This window comes from Silurus aristotelis (assembly GCF_946808225.1).
Source record: "Silurus aristotelis genome assembly, chromosome: 6".
Lineage (NCBI taxonomy): Eukaryota > Metazoa > Chordata > Actinopteri > Siluriformes > Siluridae > Silurus > Silurus aristotelis.
In genome coordinates this window covers 19,150,814-19,176,514 of record NC_139579.1, presented here as the reverse complement: position 1 = coordinate 19,176,514, position 25,701 = coordinate 19,150,814, and the positions used below count along the sequence as shown (strand labels likewise).

The 25,701-nt window shown below is 37.4% G+C and overlaps 1 protein-coding gene across 2 annotated transcripts in view; it reads left to right on the top strand.

Annotated features, from left to right (window-relative positions):
• The window catches only part of LOC310727521 (connector enhancer of kinase suppressor of ras 3-like), a 46,857-nt gene that overhangs the window by 7,736 nt on the left and 13,420 nt on the right, over positions 1-25,701 (top strand). For both annotated transcript variants that reach the window (XR_014534038.1, XM_083544063.1), the window contains exons 2-13: positions 5,168-5,331; positions 12,029-12,231; positions 13,195-13,282; positions 16,558-16,599; positions 17,528-17,647; positions 17,904-17,963; positions 21,512-21,580; positions 21,678-21,824; positions 24,014-24,138; positions 24,592-24,776; positions 24,869-24,955; positions 25,335-25,585. Coding sequence is in view for 1 of the 2 variants with exons in the window: in XM_083544063.1 (XP_083400189.1) it covers positions 5,168-5,331; positions 12,029-12,231; positions 13,195-13,282; positions 16,558-16,599; positions 17,528-17,647; positions 17,904-17,963; positions 21,512-21,580; positions 21,678-21,824; positions 24,014-24,138; positions 24,592-24,776; positions 24,869-24,955; positions 25,335-25,585 (1,541 nt within the window). In the remaining variant the exon portion in view is untranslated. The remainder of the gene's footprint in view (positions 1-5,167; positions 5,332-12,028; positions 12,232-13,194; positions 13,283-16,557; positions 16,600-17,527; positions 17,648-17,903; positions 17,964-21,511; positions 21,581-21,677; positions 21,825-24,013; positions 24,139-24,591; positions 24,777-24,868; positions 24,956-25,334; positions 25,586-25,701) is intronic.

Sequence of the window (25,701 nt, the reverse complement as noted above, 5' to 3'; positions counted from 1 at the left end):
GTTGAGCACAATTGCAAAATTTAGAACCAGATTTGGGGAAGAAATGCAGATGATTGTCTTTTATCTTGAATTATAAACTGCATATTTTTCTTATGAAATTAAACAGAGCACTGCCTCTTCACTGCTGTGGTTTTAGAAATAAAAGGCAAACATCTCTAGTTGTTAGTTGCCATAGGACTCCTGCTATTTTATATTTAAAATTAAAACATTTAATAGCATATGGATGCATGTGAGGACTTAATGGAAAGTTTTGAGAGTGCGTGTTTTTCTCTTCTGTGCAAGTTCTGTGGCTTCAGACTCTCATTACTGTTTTAATGAGCCCACTGTAAAGATTTTGTAAGCTTTCACCTAGAATAGAAAAATACAACTTAAAAGGACACGAAAGCATTGGTATGATCCAGTAACAACAAACACTATTCCAACTGAAAGCAAACTACATCCTTCATTCTTCCGCTGTGTAATTAATAATGACATCCTGCAATGCAATTAAGTTATTTATTTATTTATTTATTTATTTATTTATAAATGTGAAAAGATATTAAGTTCTATGTTTGTTTTTTTTTTTTACATTTTATAGAAAACCTATTATGAGTAGCACATCTTACTGTCTTCTGGACGATTTAGAAGAAAAACAGGTTTCTACTGTTAACAGTGCCAAAACATAAAACATTAGAGCCGATTGAAACCATTCATTGTGCCTTTTAATTTATTTGACAGTACAATAAATATCTGGCACTTTGCATAATTTATAACAGCCAGTCAAATTTTGGAATAGTTCGTCTAATGGGGTATTATTGATTAAGGTTTCAAAAAAAGAAAATGGAAACAGACCATTTTCTCCAATTAAATGTGTTTTTGGGTCTGTTCTAACTCACATTCTTTATCAGAGTTTGTGTTTGTGTTTGAGGTTATTTGGTTGCCATATTAAGGACTTTGATGGTTTGGGGAAAACCTGCATTCCTCATTCGTGAGAAAAGAATGCCACCATCATAGGCTTTCTTTTCTGTAATTTGTATGTAAACACTGGGATAAATGTAGTGTTGTACATGTTAGGTGTCCCCACCTCAGACTTAGATTTTTCTCTGTAATTGTGGTTTTGCCTCTTGGGTATGTGGCACAGAAAATAGTAAGAGTGGTAGATCAGGGAGTGCCTGATTTCCAAACCACCTCTGATTACACATCTGTAATGTTCCCTTGTTCAGTACATTGTTCAAACTTATCAATAGTGAGAAAGTCTTAGTATAGCTTTTAGTGGTTGTAAAAATGCCAGACTCTCAGGCTCCAGGGAGTCTACGTTTTGGCTAGTTTTTCTGAGCTGAAGGTCTGTAGTGAGTAAAGAGTTTATGTTAAAGCAAGTTCAATGTTCAGACCTTCATGATTTAAAACTTGCTTTGTCTAGACTCTAGAAAAATTTAATTAGTAGTATTTTTGTATGACATGTCTAGATTAGTGTCTGTATCATTCAAGTCAATACAGTTAAAAGATTATTTCGCAATATAGTATAACCGTGGTAAATTGAGCTGGTCTTTGTCTCAGCTGATTGACCTGTGATTAATCCTTTCTTCCCCCTACTTGATCCTTTCCTGCCTAATGCAAAAGTTGCATGTGAGCTGTAGCAAACCTGTCAGATCAGTTTCTTTACCCTGGGGCACTTTTTGCTCGCTAACACCTCCTTCCCCATCAGCATCTGTCACACGTCAAGGCTACATGGGGGTCAGCTTGAGCACCTTTATGCCATCAGTCCTGTCTGTCTCCCAGCATACAGCATTGCCCCACCGAGGTGGGTATTCATTTATCTCTTATTTTCCCAAGACAGTTCTACACATCACTGAGTCGGTTTGTGCCTAGAGTGAAGAAACAGGTTCTTGACATAATTGTTCTCATGTTTGTTCAAGTAATGGATTTTCACTGCTTATTAGTATCCATGTTTGTGAGATGAGTAGAGATATTTTTGTTCAACTTGGTAAGCTTGAGTCATCTTTTCATGAATAAATTATCTTGTCATGATCATAAATTCTCGTGGACAGGACAAAAATAATACGTTAATAATCAGTGTTTTTGTTCTTATAAAACTGTACTTCTTACACAAGGGTTTGTTTTCATTCTGGGAAGTCATGAATTAGGGTTTAAAGCTCAACACATTGAAAGCTTTTTTTTTTTTTTTTGCCATTTCAGCCTTTACAGGGCTTGTTGTGTACCAAGGGAATGACACTGTAGAAATCTGGAATTCCCACAACAGGGCATCTTTGGAGAACAATGGACATTCCTGCAATCCTCACAGGTTTGCCCGAAAGTCTAAATAAAAAAAGAGAAAGAAACAGTGGCAGCCACTATGGTACACAATGTGTTTTCCACTTCTCTCCCCTGGAGAGCATGGCCAGCACTGAAGGGAGGTGTGTGTGTGTGTGTGTGTGTGTGTGTGTGTGTGTGTGTGTGTGTGTGTGTGTGTGTGTGTGTGTGTGTGTGTGTGTGTGTGTGTGTGTGTGTGTGTGTGTGTGTGTATAAAGGGGGGTCAGATAGGTTCATTCTCCCACTGGGAGGCTATTCATTCTATGAGAGGTGGAAGGCTTTTTATTCTCATGTAATCAAATCGCTGAGAACCAAAGTTTGCTCTTCCTCTTTCACAGGGCCTGTCTGTGGTTGAGAGCCTGTCTACAAGAAGGGACTACAGCAAAATGGAGAGGGTGTTAATTCCAGATATTACAAGGGTCGGGTGGGGGTAGTGGTAGTGAGAGGTTTGTGCTGTTTCCTGTTGGAACAGATGTTAAGGTCACTCAATATCTTACACTAAAAGGTGTAGAGTGTACAATTTAGCACATTAAATTCTTTACGAAAAAAAAAAAAACACAAAAAAAAAAAGGCCAAGCGGCTGATCTAATAGCACAAGATCCTAGAACTATCTATACCCTACCAGAGTGTGTGGCAGTTTCCTATTAAATATTGTACACAAAATATTGTAGGAGAAATATTAAAATATTATCATATTAAAGTACTGCTTAAAATTTAAATAAACAAATTAGTAATGAAGCCAGTCATTTGATGCTAAAATGTTTACAGCCATTTTGTGTTTATCTTTTATAAACTGAAATCACAGAACACCCCTTTTTTTTTTTTTTATAGCAGCATGTAATGACCTCACGTTTTTACTTTGTAAAAAACTTTTAAATAATGGTGAAAGTTCAGCGATTTGTAACAGTCCAATGTAAAATTGTAACAGTTACAGTGCACAGGAAAAGCTGTGTTTTTGTTGCTAACTTCGACAAACAAAGGAAACACTACTGTTTATAGCTGCAGTAATGCAAGTGACATCATGAACTAACATATCTCATAGATGCACTATTACATTAAATATCATTTATAAATGGATATAATGTACAATGTCCTATGCCCTAATTAAGAACAAATGTAACATTATTGCTATAAGGGAAATAAAACACCTCAGGACATGCTGTTATAGTAAAATAATTAGCTTTAGGATGATAACCGCATCATGCTTTCCTGTTGTTGATTGCACACAACAGTGTCCCGAGGCATTTTATTCTTTACCTAGACAACTGGAGTGAAATGGCTGTCTGCTTTTTTTTTTTTTTTTTAAGCTGCTTCACTTTTGTTCACTTCACACAACACTGACATTCTATCTTTCCTCATTGTGTTCACGTTACAAAAACACACTTTGCGTGTTTATGGTGGGACCTATACAATTTCATACATGTTTTGACCAGAGGAGCCAGACTTCCTATTGTTTTCACTAAATTCACACTGTCTTGTTTTTGCCTGGTAGGTCAAGCAGGTGAAAAAGATCTACATATATATAATTTGCTATTCGATCTCTATAGCTTAAATATGTCCGTGTCAGAAAAGTGATCCTTAATTTTAGATTTTTTAAAGGAACCATGAATGTTGGAATGCTTTAAAAGCTGCCGAAAAACTCTGATTTCATTTATTGTGATTAAAGCCATGCTTTTTTTTTTGTCCAGGTCAGTGTCAAATAATGTGAGTCAATTGAGCTTCAGTGAATGGCTTTTATTAGTGAGCCTTTGTGAGAGCTGTTAATTCTAGCATTGCGATGTGACATCTTTTAACCTGAGATACACTCCAAAGTTATATACTGAATGGATTAAGGATTGCTTTTTTGTTTTGTTTTTTCTAGAAATGAATTGTAAAATTGTTGTAGAAGAATTAATATTGTAATGAAATTTATTAATCAAATTGAATATATTAATATGAGGAATAAGATGCTTTGAACAGTATAGGCTTTTCTATAAATGCCATTTAGGATGGTGCTTTGTGTTGCATCTCCAAAGCTGAACTGAGATGGATGTGGTGTTGAATGATGAGCTGTGTTGTTGTGTCTGGGCTGACAGGCCATTGAGCACTAACAGGGCACAAGGCCAGTGCTCTGCAGCTGGCCCTCTCTGTACTGCCTTTGACTGTGGCATGCCCCTCCCCCATTACCCCATAGAGCCATCCTTCAGTAACATACTGGTGGAATGACTCCGTCAGTGAGCTGCGTTGTGTATGTCACTTGGCGTCGGAGCGAGTTGTTGCACAGGCAACTGATTGGTTTTGGAATCGAATGCAAGTTCCTGTGCTAAGTTAAATAGCTGGAGTTCATTCAGCATGCTCATTTGCATTCTGTAAAGGCATCTAAAAAAAACCTGCTTCAACGGTTTCAGGTTAAACAGTAAACAGAAGTATAACTTCCTCAAGTAAGAAGCTATATATAAAAGTTTCCTAATTTTTTACAGATCAAAATGGAACTCATAGAAACCTGTGTAGTTGTTGTAGTCCACTACCGTTTATGTGTTTGTCTGTTTGTTTATTTGTTTATTGCGATGCCTTTTAGGAATAGAGAGTTTATATCAGTTAATGCACATACACATACATGCAAGCATTTGGAACCTACATGGAGTTTATAATGGCTTTATCAGGCTTCATCCATCTCACACCTGTTCTCTCTGAGTGACTGCAAAGCAAACACAGGCGTCTACTACTCGTGTTAGCACAGTGAAGATATAATGCATGTGTGTAGATATATATGTTATATTGAAACCCAACCTAGTCTGGACCTAAACTTTCTGATGTGGCCGGATATGAGAATATAACTCTTATAAATGTTTTTACTACATTGCATTAATGCCGTTTTTTCTTATTCTACATTGTCCAGGTCTTGATGACAGTCTTCAGCAATATGTTGCCAATTTCGAGAGAGAAAAAATCAGTGGAGAGCAGCTGCTTAAGATCTCGCACCAAGACCTGGAAGAGCTTGGGGTGGCTCGCATCGGGCATCAGGAGCTGGTTCTGGAAGCAGTGGACCTGCTATGTGCTCTGGTCAGTACTGAAAACACGGAAATAGACTTACCCACAGTCATGTTTCCTGTATTTAATTTTGTCCGTATTCATCATTTATCAACAACACATTGCACACAATTTACTTATAGATTATAAATTCCACATTCACAATTATGCCTATTGAATCACATGTATCATTTTAAAAAGATAAAGCATTTCAGAGTATTATTTACTAGTAAGCTCAATAATTATTATCCTAACACACCATGTAAAAGCTTGATAGCAGACTTAGATTTGTGATAACAAATCTATTTTTTATTTATTTTTTATTTTTTATTTAAGACAAAATAGACCATTTACCCATTTTGGTATTGTGTGCAAATAAAATGACAGGTGCTATGAAATTAAAAACAATTTTCTCTCCATGTCTGTACAAACAGATGTTTCTCATACAAGGGGTTGTCTCAGTGGTCGAGCTGAGACAGCAAAACAATAGATGTGGTCAAATTTGCACTGCAAAGTTGAACTTTGTCTTGTACTGTGGTCTTCTGTGGTTTGTACATGCTTTTTTTTGTTTTGTTTTGTTATTTTTCTGAAACCTGTTTGGAAGGAATCATAAATCAGAGTGTAGTACCTGATAACAAAATTATAGCGAAAAGGTTGTGTCATGGGAAGTGTTCAGCTGAAAATCTTGCTCTAGAATTAAATTGTGCAGTTGCTGTAAGGGGTAAATAGGTATGATTACAACAAATATATTGTTCTATCAGTTATATCTTTTCAACATGACTTTTCTAGTCAACTATACTGTTACAAATCCGAATTGGTTATAAAGTCTATCATGAACCTGAGTTAAGAATGTGGAAGTATCTGTGGAAGAACAGGAGAAAGACAGCCAAAAGCAAAAATTGAATTCTTCATTCATTCATTCTTTTCATGGGATGGATCCTTGCAGATCTTTTATGGATTTTTTTTATTTTTTTTTTTTGACAAAAGACAATGAGGTTATATTGAGGTCATGCTTTTGTGTTCTTGCTTGTGTACACAGATGGACAAACAAGAATATAGAACAATGTGGGGCTTGGGGATAGGTCTTCATCCTTATTAAAGTTATTTTTTCTAACCTTCATTTCATCATCATATTCATGGAATATTTTCTTTTGCACACTTAGCAGTATCTTAATGGTGTAATTACATTAACAAGATTTATAGCCAACATGACTTAAATGAGTGTACAAGGGAAAGTTAGGTAGAGGGGAGATGAACAAAATAGTTTCAAGCTGTGCTTTGCAACACTGTCAACCTCTGTTTAAGCAGATGGAATTGCTTTACATTTTACCACTTCCTTCATCATAAAACAGCAGTTTAAAGCTCTGGTCTTTGATCGCTTAAAGCTTTTTGTGAGATTCTTATGCTGCTGGAGACTCTCCACTAAAGAGTTTTCTGAAGCCCTCTTCAGTTTGCACTGTGCCTAGAACACTGAAACAGTTTTACAAACATAACTGCCATTCATGTGCTAATCAAGGAAGATTGAAAATATAATTTACATCTATTTGGTAGATGCTCTTATCAGAGCAACTAGAAGTGCTTTTAGTCTTTATTTAAAAACACATCCTTGTGTTACTTTATTAAGTCTACCATCATTTTTAAAAACCTTTGGGAAGGTTAGAACAGTATGAAAAAGTATAAGTCAAATAGCAAAGTAAAAATAGAAGTACTTGGTAAATAGCTAGTTTTTTTTTTTTAGCACCGACAGGTGAAGTTCATATTAACGCCTGTGTGCCGAGACAGAGGAGAATCTTGATGCATGTCTTCCTTGTACCATTAAACATGGTGGCTTCATCTGAACCGTACTGGAGGTTTAAAAGGAGCATGGTGCAGAAATGCTATATCAAGATGTTTAAACAGACTTATTTTTGCTAACACTTGATGTTTGTACATTTACATTTTTGTAATTTAGCAGACTCTCTTATCCAGAGCAACAGAAAGTGCTTTGAGTTTCTATCAATGAATAAATCAACACTGGTTTGCTAGATTATAATCTTAAAATACAATTAGCCACAACTCTGTTAAGAGGATTTAGTCTTGTCTAGTTTAGTGCTAGTTTAATGTGTTTCGGGAAGAGGTAGGTCTTTATCCGTCAGCCATCTAGGGAAGTTCATTCCACCACCTTGGTGCCTTTAAACCTTAAAGTATACTTACTCCTTACCCTGAGAGAAGGTGGTACCAGTCGAGCAGTGCTGGAGGATCTCAGGCAGCATGGTGCAGTCAAAGGAATGATGAGGTCTCTGAGGTAGGAGGGTGCTGGTCCATTTTTCAAGTGTTTTAAATCTGATGCGTGCAGCTACCAGAAACCAGTGGCGGGAGTGCAGCAATGGGGTGGTGTGGAAGAACTTGGGAAGGTTGAACACAAGTCGTGCAGCTGCGTTTTGGATCATTTGCAGTGGACGAATAGTGTCCAGAGGTAGACTTGCCAGCAGAGATTTGCGGTAGTTGCTTGTAATGACAAGAGACTGAACAAGCCCCTGTACATTTAAAGTGTTTAGTTTAATCTTGTATATGTTTGCTTGCTTTGATACATGACCACATAAGCATTTTTAAACTAATTATGGTGGTCAAGCTGACGACAACATTATCTCAGGCCAGTACATGGACCCTAGCTGCTCTCCTATTGGTTGAATAATGGAAGCATTAATGTCAGGTTAACACATGAGGCTTTGGTTAGGTCAAGTGAAAGACTTGATTGATGCTTATGTCATAATTTATAAACTGTATGGTACATCCTAGAATCCAGCATCCCTTATTTTATGAGGGTTTAATTGGGCCCAGACATTGTGCATCCACAGTCTGCAAATTTACATAACAGACCAAAGTTTCTTTTGATCTTCTTCATAAATATTTCCAAGGTTGATTTGTTCTTTGATGTTATCTTAAATAAATTTTACATTACATTTTTACGTTGGAGTGGAATTCTGTTACACGAGCAAACTTTCTTTGAACTCCCAATGTAGACATTAGGAACGGCACGGCAGGTCACTGGTGCCATGGGAAATGTTTGCCATTGACCAGTATTTGCCTTTTTAGAAATTAGCTCATTTGAGAAGGGCCTTTTTAAAAAAATGTATCTTATGAGCTTTTGGGAAGGATCTAGCTTAAATGTTCCAGTGGGAATTGTACGGGGACTGTCAACACCTTGCAAAAAAGTATAGTTAAGTATTTTATATTTATATTTTTAACACGCTGTAAGGAAATGTGGAGGATTGCATCATTATAACAACTTGTTAGGAATATTTGTCTCTTTTCCCTTTTTCTTTTGCATGATCATAATGACTAATTGAATTGTCAATGTGTGAAGACCATTATATGCAGATTCTGTCTTTTATTTATACAGAATACACAGTATAAGTTGTATTATAGTTGCACTGCTCAAGTCTCACTATATATTCATGTAAGAACCATTAAACGCAGCATGGCTACATATCAGTGAATTGGATTGGGACTACAATATAGCTTTTGCAGAGCTTGTACTGAAACCTTATACCACTATGTTTTTTTACTCAGTCTCCTGGTGGAAAGTGTGTTCTATTGTCTCACAGTTCTGGAATAGATATTATAGATGCTCCAGCCAGCTATATGCAGTGGAAAGTTCTAAGGCTAGTGTTACCAGCACTTTAGAATTCTCCCCAGGCAAATCATACTAGATTTTTATACAACACAGATAACAGATGCTACACCTAATAGTGTTTTTCCACTGAACAGTATGGCATGACAATGACAAATCCGAACCAGAATTAGGTGCAGCAGTTACACATCACTGTAACAATGGCATGAAAGTGGGTGTTTTTTCTCTATATGCTATTGAGTGATGATAATCTAAATTAAATAGTTTTTCAGACAGGTTATTTTTAAACAAAGCTTCATGTGCATTTTAAGTTAAATATAAAAATATATACAGTGAGGAAAATAAGTATTTGAACACCCTGCTATTTTGCAAGTTCTCCCACTTAGAAATCATGGAGGGGTCTGAAATTGTCATCGTAGGTGCATGTCCACTATGAGAGACATAATCTAAAAAAAAAAATCCAGAAATTTAAATGTATGATTTTTTTAACTATTTATTTGTATGATACAGCTGCAAATAAGTATTTGAACACCTGAAAATGTCAATGTTAATATTTGGTACAGTAGCCTTTGTTTGCAATTACAGAGGTCAAACGTTTCCTGTAGTTTTTCACCAGGTTTGCACACACTGCAAGAGGGATTTTGGCCCACTCCTCCACACAGATCTTCTCTAGATCAGTCAGGTTTCTGGCCTGTCGCTGAGAAACACAGAGTTTGAGCCCCCTCCAAAGATTCTCTATTGGGTTTATGTCTGGAGACTGGCTAGGCCACGCCAGTAACTTGATATGCTTCCTACAGAGCCACTCCTTGGTTATCCTGGCTGTGTGCTTCGGGTCATTGTCATGTTGGAAGACCCAGCCTCGACCCATCTTCAATGCTCTAACTGAGGGAAGGAGGTTGTTCCCCAAAATCTCGCAATACATGGCCCCGGTCATCCTCTCCTTAATACAGTGCAGTCGCCCTGTCCCATGTGCAGAAAAACACCCCCAAAGCATGATGCTACCACCCCCATGCTTCACAGTAGGGATGGTGTTCTTGGGATGGTACTCATCATTCTTCTTCCTCCAAACACGTTTAGTGGAATTATGACCCAAAAGTTCTATTTTGGTCTCATCTGACCACATGACTTTCTCCCATGACTCCTCTGGATCATCCAAATGGTCATTGGCAAACTTAAGACGTGCCTGGACATGTGCTGGTTTAAGCAGGGGAACCTTCCGTGCCATGCATGATTTCATCCATGACGTCTTAGTGTATTACAAACAGTAACCTTGGAAACGGTGGTCCCAGCTCTTTTCAGGTCATTGACCAGCTCCTCCCGTGTAGTTCTGGGCTGATTTCTCACCTTCCCTAGGATCATTGAGACCCCACGAGGTGAGATCTTGCATAGAGCCCCAGTCCGAGGGAGATTGACAGTCATGTTTAGCTTCTTCCATTTTCAAATGATTGCTCCAACAGTGGACCTTTTTTCAACAAGCTGCTTGGCAATTTCCCCGTAGCCCTTTCCAGCCTTGTGGAGGTGTACAATTTTGTCTCTAGTGTCTTTGGGCAGCTCTTTGGTCTTGGCCATGTTAGTAGTTGGATTCTTACTGATTGTATCGGGTGGACAGGTGTCTTTATGCAGCTAACGACCTCAAACAGGTGCATCTAATTTAGGATAATAAATGTAGTGGAGGTGGACATCTAAAAGGCAGACTAACAGGTCTTTGAGGGTCATATAAATACTTATTTGCAGCTGTATCATACAAATAAATAGTTTAAAAATCATATATTGTGATTTCTGGATTTCTTTTTTTAAATTATGTCTCTCACAGTGGACATGCACCTACGATGACAATTTCAGACCCCTCCATGATTTCTAAGTGGGAGAACTTGCAAAATAGCAGGGTGTTCAAATACTTATTTTCCTCACTGTATATTACATATTAATAGAAAGCTGAGGTCTGAATGTATGGTCAGATAATATATGGAAATCTGGAGCAGTTGCCTTGCTCGAATGCAGCATTACAGAGTCTGTGCTTAGTTTTTCTGCCCTGATTCAAGAAAGAGAGAGAGATTAGGAACCATGGTTCCAAACAAAAGGCTTTTTCTTTAACCGCATGCTGCCCCATTTCATCAGAGGATTTACTTTATTATTTAAAACCATTCCTCTTTGTAGTTATTGCCCATATTACAGCCATGTTGCCCTAACAGGACTGCCTGCTTCATGACCATTCAACATGGGGATACTGAGTCTTCAGAATGTCTGTGAGAAAGTCTAAAACTCTAAACCTGCTTATAATTAGTATTATAATAAGAAAGCTAAGTGTGGGGTCGGTTTCTTTTGTCAAAACAGGTCTTTGGGCCTCCCATTACCAGCAGTTAAAAAACTATAGTTAAGTTCAGACTAGATGTGTGCATGATTCTTTGATCTAGATGACTCCAGTCATTCCATTGACCCGCAGCATCCATATGTTTGAGAAAGCCCTACAGGACTAGATTATAGGCAGAGTTTGAATATTTATCATCTGTTTTACAGTGTTGATAGTAAAAACAGATGTGAGGACTGCTGCTCTGGTATCTTGCAGGTTAAGACTGCTCGTGCTGGGCTAAAAACAGACTGTTCTCCCTTGGTTAGAACATTAAACCACAGAGTCTGGCTATGGTGCATCGCTTTTTGTGAGCTGAGATTTTGCAGACAGGAGGCACCCCCCTCGACTCTCCCAGTGCACAGGTTCAGATGTTCAGCACTCATTCTTTCCGAGCCCTGTTAAAAGAGCACGGTTGGCTGCCAGGTTTAGGATCTAAATTCAGCAGCACGCTGTTTGCCAGAAATCCTTGGGCTCTAAATAGGGTAATGCGGTTCTAAACGCAGCAAATGGCTTACATTATCATCTTGACCTCCTGATCATGTTTGTTTTATGACACAGTGTCAAAATGGACGAGCTTAAACTACAGTAAATATAACTTTTCTTCTCAGCGGCAATAGTAATCTCTGTGTATATCCGAATCCAGTTCAAATCAGCAGAATGATTTCTTTGATGAAATCTAACCATGTATTGCCATTTGTTGATAAACATTTTATAATTGAAATAATGATCTTCAAAATTCTAATACTGTTTCTGTATCTCCCCTGCAGAATTATGGTGTCGAAACGGATAACTTGAAAAACTTAGTGGTGAGAATGAGAGCAGCATCCAACAGTCTCCACTTAAGTACGTCAGAGCGCAGAAAGATTCCTATGTCCGAAGGCAACGCCGCTCACAAACCCCCTAACGAGTTCCTGACCTCTGTGGTGGAGTTAATTGGTGCAGCGAAAAGCCTTCTCACGTGGCTGGACAGGTAAAGTGCTATATGAAAGATAAGATCTGCTATACCTGAGAAACAGCTTTTCCGAATGAAGATAATCTATCTATCTATCTATCTATCTATCTATCTATCTATCTATCTATCTATCTATCTATCTATCTATCTATCTCTCTCTCTCTCTATATATATATATATATATATATATATATATATATATATATATATATATATATATATATATATATATATATATATATATATATATACAGATTTTTATGTTTTACATATTTTGTTTTTCAAAATAAGGTACTAAAACCAGAATCTAATAATAAATGAAAGGGCACATGAAAGACTGCTGTATCAGGTCTTTCATAATGAACGTTCAATGAAGATGACATTAGTAACAGCCTCATGATTTCATGTTAATTACATGGATTGAAATGTTTAACCCAATGTTGCTTTGACACCATTAGCACTTGCAATCCTTTAAATCATAACATCATGCTATAGCTGAATTATTGACATTAATGATTAACAACACTGTAACTACTCTTTTAAAATGAGACTTCTAGAGGATGTTAAGTAACAATAATAGCCAAAAGGTTACAGTATGTTGTACACTACTATATAACTAACAGCTGCTGTTTAGTTATATGGTAACCTCTGACATAACGTGACAGGGTAGTCCTAACGCCATTTTATGGCAGTTAGTTGTGGTTGATTTGGGCAAGTACAGAGAACAATGTAAAAGAAAACAGGATCTGTGCTGCTGCTGAACTTTTGTTTTGTTTTAAGATTAATGTCCCTTTCAGTGCAGTGATATGCAGGGTGTGTTTGTGTGTGTGTGTGTGTATGTGTGTGTGTGTGTGTGTGTGTGTGTGTGTGTGTGTGTGTGTGTGTGTGTGTGTGTGTGTGTGTGTGTGTGTGTGTGTGTGTGTGTGCGCTGCTTGATAAAGTGCCTAAGTGTCTCATCTCTTTCTTTTTTCACTATCACAGAACCCCTCTGACTGGTATAAGTGACTTCACCAGTACCAAGAACAAGATCATTCAGTTGTGCTTGGAGTTGACCACCACAGTCCAACAGGTCTGCTTTTGTTCTCTTCTGCTTTTGCCTCTGCAGTACATCGGTTTTCTCTACTCACTAGTTGCTTCTGTGCGATTTCTTGATTTAATATTTCATGTGGTAATGCCTTGGTTTCCACTGGGAGGTTTCACTGCATTGATAATTGCAGATCCAGGAAGTGTTTCCTTGAACACCTCTTGTTTACTCTTTTAGCAGACGTATATACCTTTCCATTTAAATAATGTAGTTAAGGTTAACTTGAAAAGTGACAGATTTAATAGCATGTTTGTTATTCTTGTACAATACTCTACTCCTAGAGTGCAATTCAAGTATGTCATTGGCCTCTTTTCTCTGGGCAGGACATTGTTGTACTGACTTTTACAAAGGTCATCAGTGTCTGCTGACTTTAAAAGATTAGCTCCACTATTGTTCGGAAAACCATACTAGACCTGATTTAAGGGAAGTTCATTGCCAAGTTGGTTTAACTCTGTGATTCTCAGACTAGCTAGCAAGCTGTTAGCTATTAGTTTTAATCTAAAGTAAAGCATTTAATATTGGAAATAAATCCATGAGTATGGCTTGATCCTGTGTAAATGTGGCTTTTAAAAACAGCATTTGAATGGGAATGGCTGTTTTGACTGAAAATAATATTGGAATTACATAAAAGTCTGAACGTTGCAAAATATATTAGTGGATAATCGTAGAATAGAATAAACTGTTTGCCCTTGCATCACTAACAGGTTTTCCGTTGTGCAGTGGTGGTGTGTTTTAAGACATGTTGTGTCCTGTGTTAATATGTAGGATTAAGTTGGATCTGTCATCGCCAATCAGGATCACAGTTTGAAATACGACAGTAGATCAGATTAAAAAACAACAAATCTGATTTAATACCTTAGCATTTAATGCACATTTCAAAAGGGCTGCAGTTATTGTTTATTTTAGTAATCGAGTAGTCTGCCAATTATTCCATAGATAAAAAAAAAAAAAAAGACGAGTCTCTCAAAAAGTACAAGTAATTTGTTTCCTTTGTAAATTTTTTTTTAAATGTGGATATTGAAAGAAAAGGAAAACATACTGTATGGTGTTTTCTTTGTTTTAGTTTGAAATTATCCCAGACTTTGGAAACTTTCTTTGGCCTGAATCTTCTCCTCGCCCCTCACTGTTCTCTCCCTGTTCCTCCATTTTTCATTCTGCAGCGTCTTCTGTGTTTTTGGACATTAGTAATAATGGTCCATGGGGAAACAAAAAGCACTGTGTGTAGTTAAATTAAACTGAACTAAAAATTATTTGCCTCAATGATTTTTTTTTGTATTCGAATTACTCGAGGAATCAGCCCTCCCATTCAGTCCGGATGTAGATACTATGTTTTGACCCAATATGTTTATTGCATGCATGTAGTTTTACCTAGTAAAAAATGTTGTGAGCACATGCAATGATGATTTTCATAGAATTTTAGATGTTTGTTTTTACTTTTTTATTCATTTTATATTTTCTTACACCAAATAATTAATGTTGTCTATATCATACAACATATCCACAATACAAATTTGTCACTTTCATATTGCTTGATGTTCATTGGTTATGTTATCAAAACATTGTTAAAACTATATGTTCTGTGTTAATCATTTTTTTTTTTTATATTTCTTAAGATCATTGTATCAACCATGTGTAGTCAAGCGCTTAATGCTTATAGTCATTATTTATTATATATTTATTATATTATATCTTACTTTTCATTATTTCCCTGTTTTCTAGATCAGCTCATAATAGTGCTGTAATGGAGTAAATGTACATTTCAGCAAATGTGTTAATGTAAATGCATTTAAGCGTAATGTATATGTTTTGAGGATTATTAGAGGGCCATGTTAAAGCAAACCCCTGCAAAGATTCTATGACACAGTTAAGAATTAAATAGTGTGGAAAGTATTCATTAGGTTGCATTGTCAAGGTTACAAGGGTAATCTTAACTAATTAAATAATGTGTTTCAATAGAGTACGGAGAAATACAAAGAAGACTCTTAAAACTGGGCAGCTGTACAACTGCTATTATATTCAGTTGTTGTGCCAGCACAGATTTCTCTAATTCCTTACGTCAGTCATGGACAAAGCCTCTCTACTTTCACATCAGAAGCTGACTAAAGTGCCATCTGATCTCTATCAGCTGTTATCTGTTGACATCCATGACTCAGTTTTTTATGTGTCCTTGTCTGATCTGTGGACTAGTGCCCACTGTTGTTATAACACATTTCCTCCTTTTGGGGTTATGAAAAGTGTATTATACGTTCTGGAATTATACATTCCATGCCAAATTCTTTCCTAAACCTTTCCTTTCCTAAACCATCTGCTTTCTTTCAGATATTGAAGAGTGTTTTAAGAAAACTTTTCAGTTTGGTGTCAAACTGGTGTCATTATTACTACTGTGATCTTTTTTAAACAAAACTTTTTCAAATATTTTGACATTAAACAGATACAGACTGTATGTTCTGGTGCATATATTATTTTGCTTAAATCAATGGCAGAACATGGACTACAGTATCATACAAATACATTTAGGGATTCTGTTGCCTCTAAGTTTTGAATCATTGTGGTATGACTTCACAATGTGACCAACGTTATTCTGTGGTTATGTGTGTGTGTGTGTGTGTGTGTGTGTGTGTGTGTGTGTGTGTGTGTGTGTGTGTGTGTGTGTGTGTGTGTGTGTGTGCGTGTGTGCGTGTGTGTGTGCATGTTTGTGACTACCAGCTGACAGACAGGTGCTCACTGGACATATGGGCATAGAGTATGCCAGTAAAGCCTTTCTTCTGTTTGACAGAGGAGGTCTTACTGCCTATGAAGGTCAGGTTACTGACCTCAGCCTCTGTTGTATTGCCTCAGCTGTGAGACAAAAAATAGTAAAGGCTGTAAAATTTTAAAATTTTAAGCATATGTATCACATTCCATTGTCATGGATTATTTCCAGTATGGTTTGTTTTAACTGTCGATAAATTCAACTAGTATATTAAAGTCGACTTTTAAGGCTGAAGATTACTGCAGATGTCAGCCCTTCTCTAAAAACGTACTACATGCCAGTCCCCTTCTATTTGCTTCACGCTATAGTTGTCCTTCATGTCTTATGTAATTATGTTGTCTTACAGCTGACATGGATATATAATTCACAAGTCAAAGCTGTTTGTTTGTGGCTGGAGTTTATCGTCCACTGCTATATCTGAATCACTAATTATATAAACACAACACTGACCCTGTTTTGCTGCTTATTACTTAGCATAGACCTTAATGTTTTCCTTTTTTCTCTGCAGGATTGCACTGTTTATGACATGGAGGAGAAGATTTTGGGAGTTGTAAGTATTTGATCACATCTTACACACATTGTTGTAATAATGTATATATAATTATATACTTTTTATATAAAACAGGGAAAAGGACATAGGCCATATGGCCATTTTATTGAACCAGCATTGTCATATTAATATTGATAAAGTAGCCCAGCATTGTTATTGCTATTAAAGGCCCATTGTAATCCTCTGCTGAGTCTCCACAAGTTCCTGTTTAAATGCCACTGCCAGTGTCTAAAGGGCCTTGCCATCCATCACTGTTTCCTGTTAATGATATTCTCCATACTTACTTCCTCAGTTGCTAGACTACTTCCATCTTGCAAAACACCAACAACTTTTTATGGCTGTCTGACAACTATTTTCTCCCAGAAATGTCTGTATGCCAGCCCCCCCACCGCCCCACCCCACACGATGAGATGTTCTGAGAATTTTTGCAAGCATTGGTTAGCTTTAAAGTGCTGGAATTTGTTCTGTCTCTTGTGATAAGTGCCAGTGCATTTATAAGTTCCTAGTTTGCCAAGTTTAGTCTTTTACATTTACCAGCCCATTTCACATACTTATACGTGTACTGCTTGAATATTAAAATCCAATCAAATTAAATCAAATTTTATTTGTCACATACACATACATGGCAGTAGTATTATAGGAATCACGGGAAGTGGTTGTTACATACATAAAACAAATCATAAGGAAACTTTGTTTAAAAGTATATAATCTTATTGAAGTCTTTTCTATATGCATGACGTTTTAACATTCGGTTCAGGAAAGGGCCAATTAGCAAACTTCTCTCTTTTCCCTGAGCAAAATGTCTCACAATTGCATCATCATTAGTGACACCATTCCCTCCTGGGTCCTGATTCACCAATTTGTTACTAATGTGCCAGGATTCTCCTATCACATTGTTGCTAATAACTGTCCCGCTGTTGTTTTGCAGTCCAAGGTGCTAAATGGGATCTGTGACCAGACCGTGAGAACAACCTCTGATCCTATAATGAGCCAGTTGACATGCCTGGAGGAAGTGCAGCTGACCAATATTAAGCCAGGAGAAGGCCTGGTGAGCACTTATCACCTTCGTGTTTTGTGTTAGACAAACACGAAAATTGTTCACATCCCCTACTTAAAGCACTCAAATCACCTTAAGAGACACAGTTCTGTCTGTCACGATTGTGTATTTCTGGTTGGCAAGTAAAGTACACCAAGTTAGTCTCAAGCATACTGTTTATTTTTTAGGATTTATATATTCCTCAATGCCTTATGTCAACTCTCTGTCTCTTTCTGTTTCTATCTCTATCGCCTGCTGTCTCTCTCAGGGGATGTACATAAAATCCACCTACGATGGGCTTCATGTCATCACTGGCACTACTGAACATGTAAGACTGTGATTCAACTCTGAGAAGCCATCTGATGCTGGGGCTGGTATATATTTAGCCTTTCCTGACACAGTGTGTTGCATCAGCATGTTAAAATTAAAAGAGCTTTTACTATTTGGCAGCTTTGAGCAGTTTTATTGGACATGCATTACATACATAGTGTGTTCTAAACCAAGAACACAAAAAACGGTTATATAGAAACTCAACTTTACATTATAAAAACTGAAATGAAAAGTTTGTAGATAAAGGTTATGCTTTTAAAACGTTAGAACATGAATATATTGTATTTACCATGTAGTCACCATAGTAAATGCAAATGCAATTATTTAAGCACTTGCATATTAACAGTTCTCTCTCTAATAAGAAGCGATTATTTGTATTTTTTCCATAACAGCCATATAATTTAAATGGCTCTGCTGCTTCTTGTTTTTTTTTTCTTCTTTTTGCTGATTAAAATGTTTACTAGAACCATGCATGTTTAATTATATATGCATATGTTTCTGTGGTTTTGGGGGGTTTTGAGTCATTTTTAGTTTTACGCTATTTCTTTCCAAATCCTGTCGGTATGGCAACACCCAATGTTGTACACAACCATTTGTTAGCATGTGCCAAACAGAAGAGAGGGAGGGGTAAGATAATGGTGGGGTGTGAGAAAACCTCCCCCTCTCTGTGGGAGGCAGAGTCCATGTTTGTGGGGAATGCATTAGCATGCTAGTATAACCACAGTTCCTTTAGGCTGACACAGAAGAATGCATTTAGACAGGCCAAGATGATCCATAAAGATTTCTCTCCACCCTGAGCTGCTGGCAGATTTCTCACAGCCTTTGTCACAATCTGTAGCTCATCTAAAAAAAAACTTCCCACGTCTGTGTAATGAATCATCCACCTTTAATCATCCTATGACTAATTACAGTTAATAAATCATAAAGACATTTGCCAGGCTAGAGTTGCTCAATCACTTACTTGTTTACTGTGATTATTTAAAATTTTAGCCTTTTGTATGGACTTAGTTTTTTATTAGCACACACTATATGTGGGTGATTTCGCAAAACCTATGTGCGCCAACCTGGGAAAACTCATCACATAGTCAAAATTGTATTTAGTGTATTTAGTATGAAGATTGCATGCTTCCCCAAGAAACAATTAATTTTGGCAATCAGGAATTATTCACTGGGTGGTTCTGTGGCAACTGCTTTAGTTGCTTGTAATGTGAACAGTTCATTGACTTATTTTTGTGTCAGCTTGTGAGTGAGCACCAGTTTTCGGTATTAACACAGACTGAACTCGGGTTATCATCCATCTAGTGTTTAAGCACAATGACAAAATGTAAACACAATAATATTGCTTCTAAAACAAATTATTTGGCAAGTCATACCCAAAATAATTGCTCTAAACTGTACAGAATTATTAAAAACATGACAATTCTGTCAGCTTGTTTATTTTTTTTTTGGCATGTAATTCATCTGCATTTCCCCAAAATATATTTCTTATTATTTTCAACATTTTCTCTTATTTCACTTTCTTATGTCTTTAATGGGCACATGATTATGTGATTATGATTATGACTGTTTATGTTCATGAGAAAGCAGGATTTGGAGATCATGTGTGCTTTGGCAGGGATCTCTTAAGGTGAAAGAACATATAAAATGTGCACTTCATTTCCGAGTGACTGTTTAGTGCAAATATCTCGACAACATCAAACAACTAATTCAAGTTGTATAGTGTCGAGGTTATGGAGATTCGCTGGTCGACTGACTTGTTAGACTTTAAACAACTTAAGGAGCTTATTTGTAGGCGAATAGTTAAGATAAGGTATGATACGGTAACCTTTTTATGCCATTTTGGTGTAAGCTACAGTGCCTTGCGAAAGTATTCGGCCCCCTTGAACTTTGCGACCTTTTGCCACATTTCAGGCTTCAAACATAAAGATATGAATCTGTAATTTTTTGTGAAGAATCAACAATAAGTGGGACACAATCATGAAGTGGAACGAAATTTATTGGATATTTCAAACTTTTTTAACAAATAAAAAATGCAAAATTATTCAGCCCCTTTACTTTCAGTGCAGCAAACTCTCTCCAGAAGTTCAGTGAGGATCTCTAAATGATCCAATGTTGACCTTAATGACTAATGATGATAAATAGAATCCACCTGTGTGTAATCAAGTCTCCGTATAAATGCACCTGCACTGTGAGAGGTCCGTTTAAAGCGCAGAGAGCATCATGAAGAACAAGGAACACACAAGGCAGGTCCGAGATACTGTTGTGGAGAAGTTTAAAGCCGGATTTGGATACAAAAAGATTTCCGAAGCTTTAAACATCCCAAGGAGCACTGTGCAAGCCATAATATTGAAATGGAAGGAGTATCAGCCCACTGCAAATCTACCAAGCCCTGGCCGTCCCTCTAAACTTTCAGCTCATACAAGGAGAAGACTGATCAGACTGGATGAACTGCAGAGATCTACAGCTGAGGTGGGAGACTCTGTCCATAGGACAACAATTAGTCGTATACTGCACAAATCTGGCCTTTATGGAAGAGTGGCAAGAAGAAAGCCATTCCTTAAAGATATCCACAAAAAGTGTCGTTTAAAGTTTGCCACAAGCCCCCTGGGAGACACACCAAACATGTAGAAGAAGGTGCTCTGGTCAGATGAAACCAAAAATCAAACTTTTTGGCAACAATGCAAAACGTTATGTTTGGCGTAAAAGCAACACAGCTCATCACCCTGAACACACCATCCACACGGTCAAACATGGTGGTGGCAGCATCATGGTTTGGGCCTGCTTTTCTTCAGCAGGGACAGGGAAACTGGTTAAAATTGATGGGAAGATGGGTGGAGCCAAATACAGGACCATTCTGGAAGAAAACCTGATGGAGTCTGCAAAAGACCTGAGACTGGGACAGAGATTTGTCTTCCAACAAGACAATGATCCAAAACATAAAGCAAAATCTACAATGGAATGGTTCACAAATAAACATATCCAGGTGTTAGAATGGCCAAGTCAAAGTCCAGACCTAAATCCTATCGAGAATCTGTGGAAAGAACTGAAAACTGCTGTTCACAAATGCTCTCCATCCAACCTCACTGAGCTCGAGCTGTTTTGCAAGGAGGAATAGGCAAAAATTTCAGTCTCTCGATGTGCAAAACTGATAGAGACATACCCCAAGCGACTTACAGCTGTAATCGCAGCAAAAGGTGGCGCTACAAAGTATTAACTTAAGGGGGCTGAATAATTTTGCACGCCCAATTTTTTTATTTGTTAAAAAACTTTGAAATATCCAATAAATTTCGTTCCACTTCATGATTGTGTCCCACTTGTTGATTCTTCACAAAAAATTACAGTTTCATATCTTTATGTTTGAAGCCTGAAATGTGGCGAAAGGTCGCAAAGTTCAAGGAGGCCAAATACTTTCGCAAGGCACTATATATATGTTTACTTGAAACAAATTTCAGACATTTGTATGTATTTTGCTGTGTATGAATGTGTGTGTAATTTGTGTGACTTTATTAGATTATGATTATTTTTTTCATTTGTTTCAAAACCTAGTCTCCAGCAGACTTGTCTCACAAGATCCATGCAGGTGATGAGGTGATTCAAGTGAACCAGCAGACTGTGGTGAGGTCCTCTTTGCTCTCACCACCTTTTACGTCTACTCCAATGCATTAGGCTTGTCTGTAAGACTTTGTGTGTTTGTGCGTTTTTGCTGCTGCAGGTAGGCTGGCAGTTGAAAAACCTGGTGGCTAAGCTAAGGGAGGACCCTAAAGGAGTGGTGCTGCTGTTGAAGAAAAGGCCAGCAGGCACATCTGGCTTCACACCGGCACCGCTTAAAAACATGCGATGGAAACCACCGCAGGCACAGGTAAGCAATTTCAGGCATCAGCGCTCTGTCTCTCACTCTAGTTTCCATCCAATTGTTTGCATGCAAATTGACACGGAAATTTTGAATCTGCCTGTAAGAACGTGGTTGAAGGGGAAACTGCTGTGCCAATAGAGAAGCTAATATTAGACAGTATCTGACAATTGAGAGATGACTTTGCAAATATGTGTATCTCAATGACTGGTTTTACTAGCAATTTTATATATATATATATATATATATATATATATATATATATATATATATATATATATATATATATATATATATATATAATTTGTTGGTCATCATTGAGATATTCACATCACAGTAGTTTGTTAGTAGGTGGAGGTAAATGTACAGAAGTCTGTGGATTTTGATCTCAGATGCAAATCAGACTTACTTGTGGTTCACATCCAAAGACATACAGCTCGTGCTCTATAAAAGCACAGGGTATGCTGTTTGTGGCCATTTTTTCAGAATGTAGGATATAATTATGTTCTTTTGATATATTGAGCATTTCCACTTCCTATTTAGATCTACAAATAGTTATTCAGTCATAAATGTATTTCACCACAGCTGTAGAGAGTGACATGTTTTAGAATGTTGTCCAGAAATGTATTTATTTGCATTTTGTTTTATATACTATTTTATTTTATATACAATTTACAAAAAACACCTCAAACACTACATTTTATTCTTTATTCAAATGTTTCTGTCCACGAAGAGCTCTTTTTTTTTTCTTGTACTCTGCCTAGAATTATTTTCTTGTTAACATCTCTAAATGAGACATTCCTTGTTTGTATTTTTTGTCTTTCATACACACATCGTTCTCTTATTTTTGGCTTTATTTTATTTTTACTATAACATATTCCTCACAATCTATAAAGTATTATACTAAAATTTTGGCAAATAGACAATGTGATTTTTTTTTTGTGTTATTGAGTCTTATTACATCATTTGCAACAATGTCCTGGGCATAACCACTAAAACTTTTTTCACTTACTTTGTGTGAACAGTTTTTTACTAGCAAGAAGAAACAATAACAGGGTCATTTTACAGTGTAATGTTTATTGTGATACACTTGTAGACTGTGTAGATTCACATTTGTGAAGATTTCCTGGTACAAATGCTCCACATACTGTCACATGTTGACTTTTGTCCCCCTCATTTTGAAAAACCTGCCATGTTATTGTTGTGCGTAATTCCATGCATCTTTGTAAAGTGTAGACCCATCCACCAGGGGAAAAAATGAAAAGAAACCCATCTTTTGTCCTGACATGATCCTGGTCTCTACAGTTCTCCATCAAATCTGTGTGTTAAAAGATTTATGTAAAGATAATCCAATTCAAAACATGCACTTTTTAGAAAAATGTAGGCTTTTGGAGCTGCCCAGGCCTGACTATCGCTTTTCAGAAACAAAGAGCTATTATAATCCAGCAGTCTGCTTTGCAATAAGATATACCTCCTCAGGTGCCTCCGCACCCTGCCGAGACACCACCAGAGCAAGCCATTACAGTCGAAAAGAATGATCCCCAAATAGCAGAGCCTCTGATTACACACAGGCTTCTCTGGACATGTTAGGATCACTTTTGATGGAGGTGTCAACAAACTTTCAAGTGGTAGATATTATATTTCGGCATTGTAAGGTTGCATTGTGCAAGGTTTGCACACGGATCACACACGATGATTCAGCAAGGCGAATTCTTGGTTTTTTTGTGGGGGGGGTTGTCAGTCAAGATAACAATGCATCATATTTATCCCAAAGATAATACGCTGCTCACCAGACACATTAAGCTTTTATTTAATTTTTTTTATTTGCATCCTGGATCTGCCCCTGTTATTATACACTACATTCCTGCAGAGCATCGTTTTAAACCAAACCCAGCAATAAGAACATTCAGTTATAGAATCAGGGATTTGGCCCTGAATCCTGCCTGCAGACATGAACATGGGGATGTTTGAGTCAGGGGCCCACTAAGAGACGGCATAGGATTAAAAAATTAATGCAGATGAATGTGCAAGAGAAGAAATTTTGGGAAAGGGAACAATGGTCACTGGCACCTGTAAGCATAAAATGATACTCATTGAATGTACAACCAGTCTCCCTTTAATATTACCAGATGTGGTCTATTTTATGAATGTAGAATATGATTAAGCTCATCTATTGATAACTGTCTCATGTCCTTTAGAACTCCTCTTCCCCAAGTAAAACCCAGTCACCTGACAACAGCATTGGATCGACAAGCAAGACGCAGAAGCCAGCCATCTTGGACTTGTACATCCCCCCACCTCCATCAGTGCCTTACACACCACGGTAAGAGAAAATAAGTGAATGAGAGAGAGAGAGAGAGAGAGAGAGAGAGAGAGAGAGAGAGAGAGAGAGAGAGAGATTAAGAGACTTAGTTACATTCCTGTGGGTTAATGAGTGTACCTCATTGTCCCCTCCCATCCTCACTAAAGTGCTAAACTTCACTCTGCATTCCCTTCCGCTTTACTTCCTTTCTCCCATAGCTTACTTAAGCCAGCCACTCAGCCAGCATAAGTGTAAAAAGCATTCTTATCTCCGCTCCATCTTCTTCCATTACTTTTGCCAATTTTTGTGTTATATTGCTTTAAACTCTTATGTACTGTTTTAGCAATAAATCACTTTCAAGCATTTCTATTGTGGTTTGTCATGAAACATGAAAGTGACCTCCCCTGATTTATCCCCCAGGTTAATTTTATTATTTATTTCCATTGAATAAGTAAGTCAACATTCTTTTCACAGGGAAGGGAGGACCAGCTCGTTCAGCAGCATTAACAGCAGACCAAAAGGCTCTGAGTCTCCCAACTCCTTCCTGGATAAAGAGAGTCGTTCCCGCTTCAGCATTACAGACCACGACAAGCTGACTGTCTACCCTGTGGAGGCCAACATTGTGCAAAATCGACTGAGGGAGAGGAACCCCTCATATGGTTAGTAACAAATCAGTTTCAGCACATTTTTTGTTAAGTTTAATATATCAATGTCCATTTTACTTAATTCCTCATGTATTTCTGCAATACAGGCAAACCACGGCCTCTGTCCATGCCAGCAGAAACGTGTCTGAGTGTGATAGACCCTTATGCCAGGCCATGGACACATGGAAGGAAAGGTATGATGTGTGCAAATGCAGCATCCACCAGTTTAATGTCAGTTTTTAATGTGAGATTGACACCAGGAAATATAAAAGAAAAGAAAATAGTTAATGTAACTATCAAAAACTTATGTATACACATTCTTGAAATTAAAAGTTGCTTAAAGACATTATGCAATATAAGGTGACTGTAGTGATCCATGACAAAAGTTACTTTAGCTTTCTATGCTGTCTTTGAACATCTATGAAAGCTTTGTGAGCATATAGTCTTTCACTCTAGTCTTCAGTTTTTGGACCTGATCATTAAAGGATTTTTTTAACCTCATAGATAGATTTTTTTCCATTTACTTACAAGCATCCTTAGATCTCTTTTTCTTCGTCCTTTCTCCTTGTATAGGTGACGACCTCTTGTACAGATACCTCAGCAATGAGCGCATACCGACTATAGACGAGGAGGTGCCTGCTACAGGACGCTCATACAAACCATCACAGGAGCGTTGTGTACGAGGCGTAGATCACGTGCGGAACAGCCGCTTTCTCGTCAGTGTAGATCTCCATAACAACGCCACCATTCCTTATCAGGAGGACTTTGCTAAAAACGCTACAACATCCACCCCAAAAAGACCCCCTGCGGAGCCCTCGCTACTGGTCAGTTGGATCACCAGGCTAAAGCTACTGACTCATTAATGTCGCCTTGCCCTGTCCAGCTGTCCTGACCTTTCTCATTTTTTTATTCCTCCTCATTTCTACTCTGTCTGCTTCCT